Here is a 16,619-nt window from a genome sequence, read left to right as displayed (position 1 = left end):
TTGCTAAAACCAAATCTAAGTTTTGCTGCACAAAGCAAAACTGTGAATATTTTAATCTCAACCTAAATCAATTTAAAAAAATCCAACTAACAATTCAACCTAAATCAATTAAAAAACTCAACAATTAAAAAATGTCTTATAATAATAAAATAATTTTATTTCTAAAATTTATATTTTTCTTAGTGTAACAAGTTTTTGTATTCTGTTTTGTAAACTTTAATAAACTAGTCAGCAATCAATTATCACATTCACCTAATGTTTACGCAAAACAAATTATTTGTTATTCAAAAATTATATAATTTATAAATTAATGTGAAAAAATTTTAAAACATTTATTAGTTAAAAAATTTTTATTTATAAAAGAATTAGTAAGTTTTAAAGGAAAAAGACACTAAAAAGTTTGTAAGTTATAAAAGAAAAAATTTTTATTATAAAAGAATTTGTAAGTTATAAAAGAAAAAGTCATTTATAGTCAAGACCAGTAGAAGTTTAATTATTTTAAATTAATACAATTATAATTAATGCAATTATATAAATTAATACAATTATAATAATAATAATATTTAAATTTATTTAAATATTATTATTAAAGTTTAAATTTATATAATTAATTAATACAATTATATAAATTAATTTTAATTTTAAAATCAATATACTTTCAGTATTTTTTGTACACTATTATTATTAGAGATTTTTTATTTAGATGGAATAAGCCATTTGCCTACTTCGACTTTAAGTAGGGACATTTTGAGTTTGTTTGCATTCTCCTCACTCATGATCAAATTGTTGGCACAAATTTTTGAGACATACAATTTATTGCGATATAGACAGTTTATCAAGCATGTTTCACGAACAATAAGGTTGAATCTTTTTCTTATAATTTTTTTATACTTTTATATAATTTGAGTATTTAAGTTAAACTCAAATTTTTTATAAACCAATTATCATTGAAATTGTTTATTAAACAATCACTATTCTTTTTTTTTCTCTATTGTTGTTATACCTTTCTCTCAACTCTTTAACTCTGAAACGCAAAATTTGAAGAACAAGACTGTTGTGCTGAGAACCAAGTTGGGTGATGTTCTTCTAGGGATTAATGAGTTTGAACTTTTTACCAGGCGAGGACTCCACTACACCACTGCCACATTCTTGTATTAGTAAAGAACATGAATAAACATTAATAATATAATTCTCCTTTGTAACTCTTTTATTTGTTCAAAATTTATAGGCTTATAGCGCAAATTGTTTCTGACCAATGGGTAGCTTATTATAAATATCGAACAGAAGTTATTGGAGACAATCTTCAAGATTTCCCAAAAATGTCTGAAACATCTGGATTCAACTTGTTACGATTACAGTTAGAGTTTGACCAGTTCATGCTTCGAACTTTTAATATAATAGTTTCATCTAAATGGTTTGTTGTTCCTTTGTTTCCTTATAATCTTTTATTGTAATTTTTTTATATAATTTATAACTGGAATAATTAGTATAATTGTTGTTTAATATCTTAAAAAATAGTAATGGATCAATGCAATTTCTTTCCACAATGCCTTTTGATGCTATCTCCTCATCTGCAATATGGATGTTGCTGCATATGTTGATTAGTCAGCAGACAATGACTGAAATCATCAAGTCAAGCAGCATTTTGGATCTTCCAAGCATTGTTACTTTGGAAATTTCTCCCACTGACTGTATTTTTTTACAGACAGCAATTTCAAACATTGCTCTTTCACGCACAAAGAATGATAAAACACTTGTGGAAGCTTGTGTGAAGCTTATTGTAGAAGTACATTGTTTTTCCTTTTTTTATTTTTTATTTTTCCCTATTTAAAACAATAACATATTATTCTAAGTTGGTATATCATTTTTTTATTTATTGTTGTCATTTTAATTCTAGCTCTCTTTCTTAAATCCTACTCTTGATAAACTTTATGCAAAAAATGGACTCGACATGCTTTCATTGATCTCAAATAAGCATCCATTTATAACTTCTTCTCTTATTGCGATGACCTCCGAAATGTTAAAACAGCTTGATGAGGTTAGGATATGTTATTGTAATTGTTTTATCTAAGATTTTGTTAGTAAATGCTCATAATTAAATTAATTGTGTTTTTGCCTTTCTTTTTTAACACTCAAGTTAATAAGTTAATTAATTTGATTATGGGTTGTAATGAAATCAGAAAACTTTTTAGATTTTTTTTTTTTAAAAACAATTTGGTTTAATTTTTTTGCATTAAAAATCTAAACTATTAAGGTCTGCAAAATATGTTAAAAAGTAGGCTTTGCAAAATATATTAAAATTAAGGACTATAAAATATATTTGTGCACTGGATTAGTGCAAGGATAATAGTATTTAGTTTATTATATTTCATGCGCATAGCTGTGCATGAAATGTCATTGATGACATACTGAAGTATAATGCCAAATGAAGAGGTTTCAGCATCTGCATTGACTAATAGTGGAGGTAAAATACTTTATATATATATATATATATATATATATATATATATATATATATATATATATATATATATATATATATAAATATATATATATATATATATATATATATATATATATATTTATATATTTATTTATTTGACTTTATTACTTTGGTTAGAAAGAAATGATCTAATAGTCTCAAAAATTTGCCATATGAATATATGATGTGAATCAAGCTTATGGAAAAGACCAGCATGCCAAACTTTATCAAAAGCATTTTATATATCAAGAGCAATAGCTCTTTCCTTACCGTCCCCATCTAATGCAAAATTGAATCTTTCAGTTACAGCAGTTAGCAAGTCAGCCATAGAACAAGAAGATCAAAAACTGTATCAATTGACAGATAGTAAGTTATTAGACTTAAGAGTATTTCCAGCATGCTAGAAAATAAGATCCAGTCAAGTACTTATTAAATAATTTTGAGAGACTTAAAGACACTTTTAAAAACACTTTGACAGGAATGTCTAGACTAGAAGCCATAAAAGAGTTTAATTAAGAAATGACTTAAGCAACAGAACCTGGAGTGATTTGAATGTCTAAGAATGGGTTAACCTGTGTAACTGGAATGGGAGGAAGAGTATGGTCATTAGATTCAAGAGTTGAATTAAAGGAAAAGTTCTTTGCATATAGTTTTTATCCTTGGGAGAGGTAATAATATCGGACCCATGAATTAGAGATGTTCGACTTTTGGAAAATCTTTAGCAGTGTCATTCGACCTTTCTTAATGACACTGCTAAAGATTTTCCAAAGGTCTCTAGAGCTTAACTTTTGAGATAAGGTATTAGATTTGGTAAACTGGAAATAATGAAGCTTAGCATCAGACAGCTTCTTTTTACATTGATTTTTTGCAATTAAAAAAAAAGGTTTTTGTTTTCAAGTGAGTTGTTCTTTTAAAAAAGATGAAAAACTGCTTATGATTAGATATAGAAGCTACACGCGATTAGGTATAGCAGTTGCGCGCAAAGGTGAAAATGGTGGGATAGAATGAGGCTTGACTTGAAACCAACAAGAAAGAATAAAAGCTTATACTTTCCTGGATCCAGGAGGTTATGTAGGAAATGATTTATCAGCAAAGTGGCAAAAGACATTAGCCCAAAGACCATTATGAAGAATCCCAGTCTGCTTTAGGGTAGTAAGTAGTGTGATGATATGGTGAGTCTTAAGAAATAGCACAAGATAAAAGATTTATAGAGATCATTGCATGGTTGGAGCCACCTTGAGAAAAAAATGGAGAAACTGATTGTTTTTATAGATGCAATATAATACGCAGAGTATAATATGCAAAGAAAAAGCTAATAGTGCAGAATTTTTTTAGAGAAAAATTTAAAAAATTGAATTAGTATAAAGTTAATTCAGTTTAATTATTCATTCAAAATTTAATTCAGTTAGTATAAATTTAGTTTTAACTTTTCATATTTTATCTGTTGATTTGTTACAACCAGTTGATTCATCACAACCAGATACTATTGATTTGCCAAAACAAGACACTATTGGTTTGTCATAATCAATTATGTGATGTATGTATATATATATATATATATATATATATATATATATATATATATATATATATATATATATATATATATATATATATATATATATATATATATATATATACACACATATATATATATAACAGATAGAATCTGTTTACCCCTTAAGGGGTAAACAGATTCTATCTGTTGACCAGCCTCGCACCCCTTCTTCATCTAATAGGCTGGCGCAGATGTATTTTTAATACATTGTTTCCAGTTTAGGATGTGGAATGCTGGATCTTATTGACTCTTGATGCATGGGTTTTGCTTGTGTCTCTTTTTATGACTAGGCAACTCATTCTATTATCTCCTAATGAGGGTACAGCTCTGAAACTCAGTTTTATGGTTCTGAGGCCGGCTGGTAGTCAGGTTTCCCAAACTCTGTGGTAGCTCTCAGAGAGGCTGTTTCCATCAACAGCTGAAAAATATCAAAGTATTAACAGTGCCATGTTGCGCATGAATGGTGTCCCTGTTTGTACTTTTGGTGTGCATTGCGGAGGCCACATTTGGAGCCCTTTGTTACGGCTTAGGGTTTATTAGTAGTAATGAGGCAATTGCTTGGGCTATTAAATGGTGTTCTGAGCACTATCTATGCTTTGAGTCAAGTTCTTCAATCTAATTTAAAAATGAATAAAATACCAAAAACTATAAAACACAAAAAACTATCATCATTGCCAAGTTCTCTAAACCTATCATTCACTAATATTAGTGGTCTTCGAAGTAACTTTTCTTCTGTCGAGTCTTATCTCTTGCAAAGTTCACCAGACCTACTTGCTCTTTGTGAGACTAATTTGAGTTCGGCTGTCTCACCTTGTGATCTTAGTGTTGATGGTTATCTTCCTCTAATTCGTAAAGACTCCAATACTCACGTGCTTGGCCTCGGCGTTTACATTCATAAGAATTCACCTATTTGTCGTGAAACTAGGTTTGAATCCACAGACTATTCTTTCATGTGTTTTCGTTAACCACCACTTCACTCTATTGCCTTTCTCTTTGTTCTATATCGCTCTCCTTCATCTCAAGACAACACTCTTTTTGATGCTATTTCTAATCATATTGACCAAGCCCTCTCTCTTTATCCATCAGCTAATATAGTTGTTGTCGGTGACTTTAATGCTCATAACTCTGAATGGCTTGGCTCTAGTGTCAGTGACTCTGCAGGCATTAAAGCACACAACTTTTGCTTTTCTCAATCTAACTCAAATAGTCAACTTTCCAACTCGCTTTCCTGACAACCCGAATCATCTACCTTCTCTAATCGGCTTATGTCTTGTTTCTGATCCTAGTCAGTGCTCAGTTTCTCCACATTCATCCTTAGGTGCTTCTGATCACAGTTTGATCTCTCTAAAACTAATATCTCATTCTTCTTCATCACCTGAATCCCCCTATTATCGAACCTCTTACAACTACAGTAAAGCTGACTGGGATTCTTTCCATGATTTTCTTCGTGATGGCCCTTGGGTAGAAATCTTTCATTTTCCTGTCGACAAATGTGCTTCTTACATAACTTTGTGGATTCAGGCTGGCATGGAATCTTTTATTCCCTCTCGACGATTCCAGGTCAAGCCTCACTCTTTTCCATGGTTTTCCTCACACTGTTCTGCTGCGATTACCAATCGAAACCGTTACTTCCATATTTATCAGCAAAACAATTCTCCAGAAAACAGACGTCTGTTTATTACTGCTAGAAACAATTGTAAAAAGGTTTTGTCTAACGCCAAAACCCGCTTTTCTCAGGTCATGAAATCTCATATCTCATCTCAAAAATTAGGCTCTCGTGACTTCTGGAGAATCTTTAATAATATCAATAATAAGGGCGAATCTATAATTCCACGTCACTTGTATGGTTCAGACTTTGTCACCTCACCTAAAGACAAAGCTGAATTGTTTGCTAAAAACTTTTCATCACTATCATCTCTTGATTCCACTAGTTGCGTTCTACCTGATATTGCCAACAAACAGGTTGATCCATTGCTTGACATTCATATCACTCCAGCATCTGTATCTAAAGTGATTTCCTGCCTAGACTCTTCTACAGTTTGTGGCCTGGACAACATACTTGTTATTGTCTTGCAGAAGTGTTCTCCGGAGCTGTAGTTTATACTTTTAAAACTATTCAACAAGGGCTTATCAGAGTCTTGTTTTCTAGCCTGCTGGAAAGCGACATCTGTTATCCCTATCTTCAAAAATTCTAGAGAGCGATCTGATTTGTCTAACTACCGTCCCATAAGTCTTCTTCCTATCATAAGCAAGGTTTTTGAATCTTTAATTAACAAACACTTAATTTCTCATCTTGAATCTTATAACTTACTTTCTGACCATCAATATGGATTTCGATCTTCTCGTTCTACAGCTGATTTGCTAACAGTAATAACTGACAGGTTTTATTGTGCATTAGATGAAGGTGGAGAGGTTAAGGCTATCGCTCTTGACATTTCAAAAGCCTTTGATAAAGTTTGGCATGCTGGTCTTCTCCATAAGCTTTCTTCTTATGGTGTATCCGGCAACATCTTTAAGATCATTGAATCCTTCCTTTCCAATCGTAGCATAAAAGTTGTCCTCGATGGACAACACTCTTCTTCTTATTCTGTAACTTCAGGGGTTCCTCAAGGTTCTATCCTTGGCCCTATACTCTTTTTAATTTACATTAACGATCTTCCAGATATTCTCACATCTAAGGTGGCATTGTTTGCTGATGATACTACCATTTATTCTTGTCGTGATAAGAAACCAACACCCTCTGATTGCTTGGAGGGGGCATTTGAGCTTGAAAAGGATCTCACTTCTGCTACAGCATGGGGCTCACATCATCGTAATGTTGCTTCTCTTTCTCTTTTCTACAAATACTGTAATGGGCACTGCTCTAAAGAGCTAGCGTCTTTTGTGCCATCTACTAAAATTCATTCTCGTGTTACTCGTCATTCAATTAAGTGTCATCCTTTTTCTGTGACTGTTCCTAAGTGCTCCAAAAACGCTTATTCGTCTATATTTTTTCCTCGAACATCAGTTCTTTGGAATTCGCTTCCTTCATCTTGCTTTCCTGATTCATATAATTTAATAAATCTTTTAAGTCGTCCATCAATCATTATCTTGCTCTACAATCTTCATCTTTTCTCTCTCAGTAACTTCCAACTTTAATTGTGGCTGTTTGCAGCCTTATTGGAAGCGAAGATGTTTAAAAAAATATATATATATATATATCTAAGTATGTATATAAAACAATTTTTTTTAGTTTTAACAATACATTTCGATTATTGCATAATTGAAACATGTTGTTGAAACTGAAAAAAATTGTTATATTTATTAGAGTTATTACAAAATATATACATGCATACATACATACATGCATGCATACATGCATACATACATACATACATACATACATACATACATACATACATACATACATACATACATACATACATACATACATACATACATACATACATACATACATACATACATACATACATACATACATACATACATTCATACATACATACATACATACATACATACATAAATACATACATACATACATACATACATACATACATACATACATACATACATACATACATACATACATACATACATACATACATACATACATACATACATACATACATACATACATACATACATGCATACATACATACATACATACATACATACATACATACATACATTCATACATACATACATACATACATACATACATACATACATACATACATACATACATACATACATACATACATACATACATACATACATACATGCATACATACAAACAAACACACATACATACATATATATATATATATATATATATATATATATATATATATATATACACTAACATACATACATACAATACATTTCGATTATTGCATAATTGAAACATGTTGTTGAAACTGAAAAAAATTGTTATATTTATTAGAGTTATTACAAAATATATACATGCATACATACATACATGCATGCATACATGCATACATACATACATACATACATACATACATACATACATACATACATACATACATACATACATACATACATACATACATACATACATACATACATACATACATTCATACATACATACATACATACATACATAAATACATACATACATACATACATACATACATACATACATACATACATACATACATACATACATACAGACACACATACACACATACATACATACACACATACATACACACACACAAACAGACACACATACATCCATACATACATACACACACACAGACATATATATATATATATATATATATATATATATATATATATATATATACACTAACATAATTTACATATATTTATATATTTATATATATATATATATATATATATATACATATATATATGTATATATATATATATATATATATATATATATATATATATATATATATATATATATATATAACAAGAATATTATAGAATTTCTGTTTATGTTATTTATAATTTATTATTAATAATTTTCACTGGATTAGTGTGACCGGCATAATTAGCCCATAAAATTGACCAAAAAATTATTTAATGATAAATAAATGACTTCTTACTTGTTTATGCAAAAATGTAAAAAACGAAGTCCAAAATTTAGTTTCAACAAACTGCCCTTTATCTTTATTTGTTCTGTGTATATTTATTTATATATATATATATATATATATATATATATATATATATATATATATATATATATATATATATATATATATATATATATATCTTGAATGTCGTAATAGCATAAAATAAGTAATTATTTTTAAAAATAACACAATGTTTTTTATTCTTGACATGATTTTTAAAACATATTTAAGCTATTAACAATGTCAGAAACAGATGGGTTTATTTTCTTATCAATATAGGATTCAATTTCATAGTTTTATTATTTTGTAAAACTAATGATAGATTCCTTATATCTTTATCAAAACCAACCCAAGAATTATTGATTTTAAATGTACGATCAATCAAACAACAAACAAGTCCAAATTTGTGGTAAGAGGGAATAAAACTAAAAAAAATATGGTAAAAGACCTGTATACGTTTTTTTGTGATAAACTGAAGTCGAAAACGAATTGGATTTTTTAATAAGTACATCTAAAAAAGCAATCTGGTTGTCTTGTTCTTTTTCCATAGTAAATTTCAGATTTTTATGTTGTTTATTGAGGTGTTCTTGAGCTTCATATTCAGAATTAAAGATAGCAATTATCTCATCCACATACCGTTTATAAAAAAATGGTGCTGTAAAGGAGCAGTTATTGACTCATGTTTGTTCTTGATATCCAACGAAAATATTTGCTAAAGTGGGCGCCAAAGGAGAACCCATAGCAACACCATCTATTTGCTTGTAATATTTTCTGCCAAATAGAAGTAATTTTTTAAAGTGAATTTTTGAAAAATGTTTTGAATTAGTTTTATCTTGATGATGGTTTGATGCAATGTTGATGGTTTCCTTTAGTGGAATATTCGTGAACAAACTTTCAAGATCGTATGAAACAATAAATTTATTAATTACATTAATTTGTTTTAATTCTTTAAACTTATTCTTATTACTTATAATATATAATGAATTTATATAATCAACTTTATTAAGAACAATTATACCATTTCCTTTGTCTAGTCGAGTAATAACAAGGTTCTCATTATTCCGAAGTCTTTTTAATATTTTATGTTTTTTTAGACAATTTTCAGATGGAGTGTATAGTAGTTGTTAGCCAAATGGGAAAGTTCACTTTTAAGTTGAGGTTTTGAATCATTGTTTTTCAGATGATTATTAAGAAATTGCAAAATACAATCAAATTGAGCAAAGTTGAATAGTTTTTTCTTACTTGAGATTATGAATTTTCTAACTCTTTGTCCAGTAATTTCTTTTCGTTTATTCTTTTATGTAAAGCACTTTTAAGCAATTGCTTTTTAATCAAGATTATATCATTATAATTTGCATGTGGTATGTTGAAACCAAGATATTTCGGATAGACTTTAAATAGTTTGCAATTTTTCTAAAAAAAACTTTCTAACATTGTTAATAGCTTAAGTATAAGATACTTTAAACTTCCATACATTGGAATGTACTCTAATTACACTAAAATGAAAATTTCAAAAATTGTTCATAAATATTGCAAGGATGTTCTAATAAAATTAATTTTCACTACTAATAAAGATTGTTTTTGCTTAAAAGAGTCACTTCCTAAACTGCTTAAATCTCATGTTGTCTATAAATTTTCTTGCGCTGGCTGTAATGCCAGTTATATTGGAGAAACCTCCAGGCACTTGGTAACTAGAATAAATGAGCACCTTAAAAGTAATAAACAATCTCATATATTTAAACCCTTAAATTTATCTCTTAATTGCAAAAATTCGGCTAACTGTGATTCTTTTGAGATTTTGGATAATGCCCCAACCAAACACAAATTAAAGATTAAAGAAGCCCTCCACATTAAATGGGAAAGTCTCTCACTTAATAAACAAACTTTACATTATGCTATAAACTTATCTTTTTAATTTTATTGTCAGTTTATTATTATTATTATTTTTTTGACAGTTGATTATTTTGATTGGTTATTTACCGAGTTATTTTGTAATAAATATATTGGTTTGTTATATATAATTTTTTGTCTGCTAATATTTCTCTGTAAAGACTTCTATTTTTTAATATTTATTTCAGAGTTTTTTATTATTGTAAAATAATCTTTTGAAAATGTAAATAAATTTTACATGTCAAGAATAAAAAACATTGTGTTATTTTTAAAAATAATTACTTATTTTATGCTATTACAACATTCAAGATATATACATTATATATATATATATATATATATATATATATATATATATATATATATATATATATATATATATAGAGAGAGAGAGAGAGAGAGAGAGAGAGAGAGAGAGAGAGAGAGATTGTTGCATTTGGGAAGCACGGAAGGAAAAAAATGATTCTTACGCCAACATATACGTCACTTTCAATTACTTTTGACTTTTTTCCAACATTTGCGTGTGGTCAGAAAGTAAAAACCATTAATTTAATTACAAATTAATCGTTTTTTAAAAAAACTTATTTTTATTTTTTTTAATAAAAAATTTTTTTTTATTTTTTTTAATAAAATGATTTTATTATTATTTTTTTTTACTGTAAATCATGCGCAGAGTGTTGCTACATCGACTATCTTATAGCCTGACTCGCAACAAACTGCTGCTACATCGACTGACAAATGGCCTGACTCGCAACAGAGTGCTGCTATATTGACTGACAAATAGCCTGACTCGCAACGGAGTTCTGCTACATCTACTATCTTTTAGCCTGGCTCGCAAGGGAGTGCTGCTACATCGACTGAGGGTTTGGTTGGGGCAGGCAATTAATAAAAAATATCAATTAATAAAAAAAAAATTCCGGTCTTGCATTTTAATTTTTTCTTTTTGACAACAAAGTACGTAAAAACTTTCTGACAACATATAATATATATATATATATATATATATATATATATATATATATATATATATATATACACACACACACACACACACACACACACACATATATATATATATATTTATATATACACACTATTTATTTAGTTTTATAAGTAGTTATAACTATTTACAAGTAATATTTTATAAGTTAATAGTTTTAATGACTTCGTTTTAACTCATTATTATTTTTGTGTGTGTATAAATATATATATATATATATATATATATATATATATATATATATATATATATATATATATATATATATATAAATATATATGTATATATATATATATATATTTATATATATATATATATATATATATATATACACACTATTTATATTTATTTAGTTCTATATATTTATTAAATATTTACAAGTCATGTTTTATAAGTTAATGGTTTAAATGAGATTGTCATATCTCATTGTTATTTGTGTAGAATTAAATCTTCTTTTTTTTTGAAGCATCTAGTAAATATCTTTCACTCTCTTCATTTGTACTTATGGTTTCCTCAAATTTCTGATTTTGATATAATTCGAACTTGGTTACTGGATTCACCAATAACTTCAACTGAAAGTAAAGTGGCAAGAATTTTGTTGTCGGGTATTAATTATGGAATTGGACAGGTTTGAAATTTTTTTTTAATAAATTAAAGTTTTTTATCTTAAAAATATAATAATAAAATTGTACTAATTGTATTACTTATTGTTATTAAATAAAAGGTAGACAACACACTGTTTTTACCACGTTCATATCACTACTTAGTTGCAATTCTTATTGTTGAGATATATGGAATTTTATTTCCCAATAATCCTGGTGGAATGCAGCAGTTAAATTATTCATCAATGGGAATTTTAGAGCAGGTAGCTTTAAAAGAAATGTCTTAAGTTATTTTTAAATGGAGTTTTGAATTTTATAAGTTGAAATAATTTTAGGTTGGACGAATAGCAATATTGTCATATAACAAAGTGGTCTATTATCAAGTGCATTCAGAATTTTATAAATGGGCATGGAAAGTAATGCTAATGTTAAAGCTGCATGAGAGCGATATGTTGAATACAACAATGCAAGATGAGAACTTATATGATCAAAGTAATTAATAAATTTTCTACATTTTTACAATGCCAAGTTTTTTTGCACTGTGAAATTTATTTAATACTTGTAAAGTATTTGATACTTGTCTTGGCATGGAAATCATAACAAAAGTAGTTTTAAATATTTTAGTTCTTCTTGATTTAACAATTTTCCAGACCTTAACCATTAAGCTTTCAATAATTAACCAATAAAATTATTTAACGAAAATAAACCAATAAGATTATTTTAAAAGGTTTTTTATTTTAGGTTGTTCAACATGGGCCAATAATATTATCCAGCATCTTGAAAATAAATACCCTTATGATTTTGATATACAGGCAACTCCTGTACTTTTAAATGTATTGCGTGCTTCCGAAAGTCAAGGCTTGTTAGCATCATATGTTATTTTTGCAATGACTAAATATGGACATCTGTATGTTATTAATTTAAACTTATATAAAGTATTTAATTTCTGTTAAAATATGTTCATTTTTTTCATGCTGTTAGTTTATAATATTCATTTTCAGTTCATCCACAGCATTCGTGTTTATTATCATTTTACACATGGCATCTGTTTTAGTTGTCATTTTATAAAATGCCCCTCATAATTGTTGTTAGTTTATCCATTGTATTTATGTTCATTATAAGTTCATCCATGAAATGAGTTTATTGTTATTGTTTGGTTTAACTTTATTTCCTTTCTGAAAAATTTAGGTTGGATGTTTTTATATCAAAAGGTATGCCATACTTGTTGCAATTAAGCTATGCAAATGAATATGATGCTGTTATTAGAATCATCAGTAACTTATCTGTACTTTTTGTTCAACATCCAGATAGACTAGCTACTGATAGGTTTGTATTTTTTTTCAATAAAAGTTTATTATCTTATTCTATTCTTTATCTATTTACTATTATTACTATTTATTTATTGTTTTTATCTAATTCTTCGTATAAAGTTTTACAGATGTACATACATACATTACTAAATTAAAATGTAATTTATTAAGAGGTAACCAGATTCTATCTGTTGACCGGCTTCATGCCTCTTCTTTATTAAGCTGGCGTAGATGTATTTATAATACATTGATCCGAGTTTAGTATGTTAAATGCTGGATCTTCTTGATTCATTGCATGGGTTTTGCTTGTGTCTGTTTTTATGACTAGACAACTCATTCTATTATCTGCTAATGAGAGTACAGCTCTAAAAATCAGTATTATGGTTCTGAAGTTGGCTGGTAGTCAAGTTTACCGAACTCTGTGGCACCTCTCACAGAGGCTAGCTCCATAAACAGCTGTAAAATATCAGAGTATTAACAGTGTCATATTGCGCATGGATGATGTACCTGTTCGTACTTTTGGTGTGCATTGTCAAGGCCATATTTAAAGCACTTTAGTTTAAATGTTTCACCTAATGTTTCAAAAACTATAAAACACAAAAAATCATTGTCACTACCTAGTTCTCTAAATCTATCATTCACTAATACTTGTGGTCTTCAAAGTAACTTTTCTTCTGTTAAGTCTTATCTCTTGCAAAGTTCATCAAACCTACTTGCTCTTTGTGAGAATTAGAGTTTAGCTGTCTCATCTTGTGATTTTGGTATTGTGTTTAGTGTGATTTTCTTCATGATGACCCTTAGGTAGAATTCTTTTGTTTTCCTGCTGACAATTGCATTTCTTATGTATCTTCTTGGATTCAGGCTGGCATGGAATCTTTTATTCTCTCTTGACGATTCCAAGTCAAGTTTCACTCTTCTCCATGGTTTTCCTCATTATGCTGCTGCAATTTCCAATCGTAACAATTACTTTCATATCTATTAGCTAAACAATTCTCTAAAAAATAGACATCTATTAGCTAGAAACTATTGTAAAAAGGCTTTATCTAATACCGAAGCTTGCTATTCTCAGGTCACAAAATTAGGCTCTCGTGACTTCTGGAGAATTTTTAACAGTATCTATAATAAGCCGAAATCTGTTATTCCAGCAGCTCTCAGATTTTGTTACCTCAGACAAAGCTGAATTATTTGCTAAGAACGTTTCATCAATCTTATCTCTTGATTCAACTAATCACATCCTACCTGATATAGGCAACAAACAGTTCAATCCATTGCTTGACATTCGTATCACTTCTGCTTCTGTATCTAAAGTGATTTCCTGCTTTGACTCTTCTACAGTTTTACAACATACCTGTTATAATCGTGCAGAAGTGTTCTCCCAAGCTTTGTCTATACTTTTAAAACTATTTAACAAGACTCTTTAGTATAGGGCTAAATATCCTTGGCCCAATACTTTTTTACATTACCTTAATTTGTTTAAAAAAAAATAATCTGCCAGAAATTAAAGAATTTCTGGCAGATTGTTTAATTTACATTAACGATCTGCCAGAAATTTTTACATCAAAGATGGCATTTTACATTTTATATTTTACATAGTTACATCTAAGGTGGCATTTTTCGTTTATGATACTACCATTTATTATTGATTAACTCTTACTTCCGATCTTTCTTGGAAACCATATATGAAGTCCATTGCCAAATTTGCATCTGTTAAGGTTGCATCTTTTTATCATGCCCGCCACTTTCTTACTCTGGATTCTATTTTTTATCTCCATTAATCTCAAATCTGTCCATTAATAAAAGACTGTTGCCGTATTTGTAGCGCATCTTTGAATGATGCCCTTTCTCTTTTAAACATGGTGCAAAAACGCATTGTAAACATAGTTGGATTTTCTCTTGCAGCCAACTTTCAACCATTGTCATAATGTTGCTTTTCTTTCTCTTTTCTATAAATACTATAATGGGCGGTTCTCTAAAGAGCTAGCATCTTTTGTGCCATCTACTAAAATTCATTCTCGTGTTACTTGTCGTTAAATTAAGTCTCTTCCTTTTACTGTGACTGTTCCTAAGTGCTCCAAAAATTCTTTTTTATCTAGCTTTTTTCATTGAACATCAGTTCTTTAGAATTCACTCCCTTTTTCTTGTTTTCCTGATTCATATAATTTCCAATCTTTTAAGTTTTCTGTTAATAGTTATCTTGTTTTATAAAGTAAATATAATTGAATATAAAAGTAAAAAATGATAGTAAAAATTACAGTAAATATTAACTAATAAAAAATATAGATAAAAGAAAATATTAGTAATAAGAATAACATAAGTAAAAATAATAATCAATATAATAATACGATAAAGAAATTATAATACATATCGGTAATATTCTTTAGTTAAATACTCAAAGAAATTTTTTTAAAGTTTGGTTTCTGTTTAAAAGTACAAAGCTATTAGCAAGAGTCTTTAAATTTTTTTTAACCTTTTTTATACAAATGGTATTAAGTGGTTCCAATAATATTTATTATTATTATACATTGTTGTTTTATGGCTCACCATAAATTATTCATTCTAATAAAGAGATGTTCTGATAAAGAAATTAATGAAAAAATTGAATAGATTATTCCGGAGATAATAAAATGCAAAAAAAACTTAACACAAACATAAATTTTTTATTTTTAGCTCAAATCTTTTTTGGATATTTTTGGATATTGATTAGGAATTGGAATTGAATAGGAGAAAAAGTCAATTCTTTTGGATGAATATTGTAAACTATTTACTTAGTTTAAAAAAAAAAAAATTTTATGACCCTAAACAATGCAACTATAGCTGAGATAAGAAAAGAGCATGGTAAAATAAATTGATATCAGAGTATATTGAGAAACCTAGTATTGTATATATGACAGCATCCTGTTTGCTTGTGTGAGTTTTTTCTTTGAATGGTTCAGTTGATAGTTTCCTGATAAATTTTTATCGAGAAATACTCAATAAAGAAAAAACTTAAATGGAGAAATTCGTTTACCATTAACTCTAATTGTTATTAATTTTTTTTTGAAAGGTTTTAAAACTCTTGTTATTAATTTTTTTTTGAAAAGTGAAAAGTATTTTGTTTTGTTGGAGCTAAATATGATTACTATTCAAAAACAATGGAGATTAGAACTAAC

The 16,619-nt window shown here is 28.2% G+C and overlaps 1 protein-coding gene across 1 annotated transcript in view; it reads left to right on the top strand.

Moving 5' to 3' along the window:
* The window catches only part of LOC101234965 (ectopic P granules protein 5 homolog), a 135,642-nt gene that overhangs the window by 54,252 nt on the left and 64,771 nt on the right, over positions 1–16,619 (top strand). The window contains exons 12-20 of the mRNA XM_065806109.1: positions 704–860; positions 1,229–1,414; positions 1,519–1,786; positions 1,898–2,038; positions 12,025–12,186; positions 12,283–12,423; positions 12,496–12,652; positions 12,902–13,067; positions 13,349–13,486. Of these exons, the coding sequence (XP_065662181.1) occupies positions 704–860; positions 1,229–1,414; positions 1,519–1,786; positions 1,898–2,038; positions 12,025–12,186; positions 12,283–12,423; positions 12,496–12,652; positions 12,902–13,067; positions 13,349–13,486 (1,516 nt within the window). The remainder of the gene's footprint in view (positions 1–703; positions 861–1,228; positions 1,415–1,518; positions 1,787–1,897; positions 2,039–12,024; positions 12,187–12,282; positions 12,424–12,495; positions 12,653–12,901; positions 13,068–13,348; positions 13,487–16,619) is intronic.

Source organism: Hydra vulgaris, chromosome 09 (assembly GCF_038396675.1).
Source record: "Hydra vulgaris chromosome 09, alternate assembly HydraT2T_AEP".
Taxonomy (NCBI): Eukaryota; Metazoa; Cnidaria; class Hydrozoa; order Anthoathecata; family Hydridae; genus Hydra; species Hydra vulgaris.
The sequence above is the reverse complement of the archived record's forward strand: the minus strand, read 5'-3'. Positions and strand labels throughout refer to the sequence as shown.